At 40.4% G+C, this 3,625-nt stretch overlaps 1 protein-coding gene across 1 annotated transcript in view; it reads left to right on the forward strand.

Moving 5' to 3' along the window:
- The window catches only part of LOC103808970 (membrane-associated transporter protein-like), a 15,260-nt gene that overhangs the window by 343 nt on the left and 11,292 nt on the right, over window positions 1-3,625 (forward strand). Inside the window, exons 2-3 of the mRNA XM_009081783.1 lie at window positions 5-96; window positions 1,177-1,353. Of these exons, the coding sequence (XP_009080031.1) occupies window positions 5-96; window positions 1,177-1,353 (269 nt within the window). The remainder of the gene's footprint in view (window positions 1-4; window positions 97-1,176; window positions 1,354-3,625) is intronic.

A 3,625-nucleotide genomic window follows, 5' to 3' on the forward strand; every position in this document is an offset into this window, starting at 1 on the left:
GTAGCTGGGGCAGGAGGCGACCTTACATTCTGGGTCTGGGCATCATAATGCTGTTAGGCATGGCTTTGTACCTCAATGGGGACGTGATGATCTCAGGTGAGTGAGGGGCATGCGGTGTGCTGACAGACAAAACTCACCCTAGCCTTTTGAATCAGAGAGGGGTTTACCTTTTCCCTCTTAAAAGGGACTCTTAAAATTGGGTATCATGTGTCTCAACTGTATTGAAGGAGCTGGGGAGCATTGAAATATTTGTATACGTTCAGTCCTAATGCTGTGTGTTATATAGCCTGTACATAGTGTTGTGTAGTTTGCGTGTGTAATTATAGTCTCTCTATCTTGGTGTGGTTGCGATCCACTTGTACAAGTAAAGTGTTGCTTAGGCCCATAGAAGTTTTTATAAAATAAGGTCTGCCTTGTTATCTCAAATGGTAGTATCAGTTTTGTGATGTGATACATATCCAAACTGAGTATCTATCTGTAATCCTTATTTTAGATAGATTAACATTCTAAATACATATCTTCAGTTATTGCAGCACTGGTTTGACTTGGGACTTTGCTATGCTGGTGAAAACCAGAAATTCACCTGGAACATGCAAAATCAAATAGGAGTAACATCCCTAGATATTGTTGTATTTCAGCTTGGGGTGTAACTTCTTAGAGTCTTGATGCAAAGGTGTTGCTGACATTATGACTGGGCAGAGGTGGGAGGGGTGTGTTTTTATGGATTGATTTATTCTCTTCTCCTTGATATCACTGATGTTGAATATACTTGTATTCATTTGCCCAGAAAGAAATGCTGCAGTCAACTCCTAATTGTCTATTATTCCATTGTTTTCAATGGAAGGGTGGGATAAATAGAATGAACCAAAATACTACAAAATGCATGGGTTAGGCTACCAGAGCACGCCATGGAGGTGCAAAAGAGTAGGTTAAGGATAGTGATGCTCTTGGTTGTGGAGCTTGCAGCACTCTGAGCATGTGCTGACTCAAGGCAGTAAGTCAGCTCAGCACTGCACAGACCCAGCTCTCCTGCTTCTCTGATGTTATTCTGGTTTCACTGCTCTCTCTTGCATAACTATTCATTGTTTAGAGTTGGAGGTATCAGTAAAGATAAAATGTGGGTTTGCAAAACATGGCACTGTTGCTGTCAGAATGAGGGTGTTTTTCTTTTTGTAGCTTTCATCGATGAGAGAGACAAGGAGCGGACGTGGGCCATAGTCATTACCATGCTGGGAGTAGTACTTTTTGATTTTGCAGCTGATTTTATTGATGGCCCCATCAAAGCATATTTATTTGATGTCTGCTCTCATCAGGATAAAGAAAAGGGTCTGCATTACCACGCCCTCTTCACAGGTACTCAGATCCCTTCTTTTCCTCCCCACCTCTCAAAGGAGAGGAAGGTAATTGCATGGATTTTATCCTCACTGTGTTTCTAATCTTGAATGAACTGATCATCTGATCCTGCACTTCAGTCACGAGTCTTTTGTTGCTGAGTTTTCACTACTCCAGAGAACAGCAGCTTGTGATGGCTGCGATGAGAATTCTGCTGCAGAAGGCTGCAGGCATAAACATTTACAGCAACACAGCTGTGACTTAATAAGAGCAGTTAATTATTTTAGAAAGTGAAGTAGTGTTTATTCATCTTGTTCTGAATCTTTCTCAAGTTTTTGATGAAGCAAAACTTAGTGGATGTAAATTGTTTCCTTGCCATTGCACATAAACATAACAGTCTTGACTTGACATGTGACACAAAGCAAAGACTGCGCAAACCAGAATAGTTGATATCCGTTTTCTTTCAGTGCTCCAATATGTGCTGTACCGAAATAGGAGTTCTGTGTAAAATTCAGAACTTCACAACTTCTACAAAATAAGTGAAAGTGGTTCAGTCCAGGCTCTTGCAGATGAAGTTAACAGCTTCATTTGTCTATGTACATGTTCGGAATGTTGCTGAGTTACAGAAGGAAATCATCTGCACTACATGAGCCCCGTGTTGAGAAAATGCACAGGGAAGACACATAAAGCTGTGTTCATGGCAAGTGAATCAGGAAGAGTTTTCAGTCGTGTCTGAGAGCAGACATTGTGAAAGGACTAGACAAAAAGCATGCTACATAAGAAGTCTGTGTTAAGGCAGATTATTGTGGCTACTGAGCTGTACCAAGAGCAGAGGCATGTAGACTCAGTCAGTAGCAGTTGCTCTGATCAAGGAGGAAGGTGCAATAGCTTTTGACAACAGGCCAGTTTGGGGCATATGGAATACCTGTGTCCAGGAACACAGATTATAAGGGAACCTTAAAGCCACATGGGAATGAAATCAGTATTATCCACAAGAAACAGACAGATAAAATTTTTAAGAATCACTGCTTTGGACACAGAGGGGAGTGACTTGCTATGTATATTCTTTTATTCAGCAGAACTCTGGTTGCAATTTTGCCTTGGATGATACTAAAAAGTCTCCAGATTTGGAGCTCAGATTGAGCTAGTTCATTTATGTACTGACCTGTGAAAAGGGATGTGGAACAAATAACATTTAATAAGACTGGAGCAGACTGCATTACTTGGTCCTGCACCCTGTCCCCTCCATAGCAAATTCATCAGTATCTTAACACTTCTTAACTGGAAATTACCTAGTCTGTCTTTGAATCTTTCCTTGATGGCAGTTCTACAGCACTCCCAAGGCAGTTTGTTCCAGCACTTCACTGGCCTTAGTGTTATACAGTTTTCCCTAAGTCTTTTTTTTTTTCCTAAAGTCTCTTTTCCCCGTTGTCTTAATATCCATTCTCTACACTTTACATTTGTCATTCCTTGTTTTATCCCAATTAGACACAGACAGGAAACTTCCCATTTCTTTTCTAGTTTCTGGTTTAGCTATTATTTTGTTTCCCCACACTAGTTCCTTCCTTTTCTGCTGTATAGTTCTGAGAGTTTACTCTCCAGTTTATCTTCAATTTAAGGTTTGAAAATGAAACTTGATAGCTTTGCAGTTATGAAAGTTATGGCCACTGAGACAAGTGGAAAGAAGAGTGCACACATCCAACACACAACATTCAGGCTACATTCTAGTCATATCATGATTGGTTTTTGTCAAAATTGTATGCAAAGACAACCTCAAACATCAAATGTTCTCTCTGGAAATAGACACTGCAAACATGCAGTGTAGATTTTCTTCAGAAAGTTATTGGCAGCTTAATTGTTTTCCAGTAGAACAAGCAAAGATCCAGTCCCCCGTGAAATGCCATAGGGCACAAGGAAGGAGGACCATAATCAGACCCAGGAGGGGGGAAAAATAGTACAGAAAGCCCAGGAAGAAATCAAAATCCCATATTTTGTAGGTGAAACAAGTGTAGATCCTGTTACTGCTGCTGCTTTCTGTTAGGCAGAGGTGTTTTGCTGTGCGTTCTCTTCAGTTCTAAGCAGAAGAGGGGAAATGCTTTCAAGGTCTTCAAAAGCTCCTATCCTGTGGAACTCCCATACATCCTGCAGAACCACCTAGTTAACAAAATTTAAAAAATCAAAAATTTATGTAGAATATTATTTTGTATTCCTTGTACTACTTGTCTTTTCAAAGAAAGAGCTCCAAAGAAACAAGAAAAGAGATGGAGGCCTACGTTTCTGTAGGTTCAGGCAT

This window comes from Acanthisitta chloris, unplaced genomic scaffold, assembly GCF_000695815.1.
Source record: "Acanthisitta chloris isolate BGI_N310 unplaced genomic scaffold, ASM69581v1 scaffold22100, whole genome shotgun sequence".
Lineage (NCBI taxonomy): Eukaryota > Metazoa > Chordata > Aves > Passeriformes > Acanthisittidae > Acanthisitta > Acanthisitta chloris.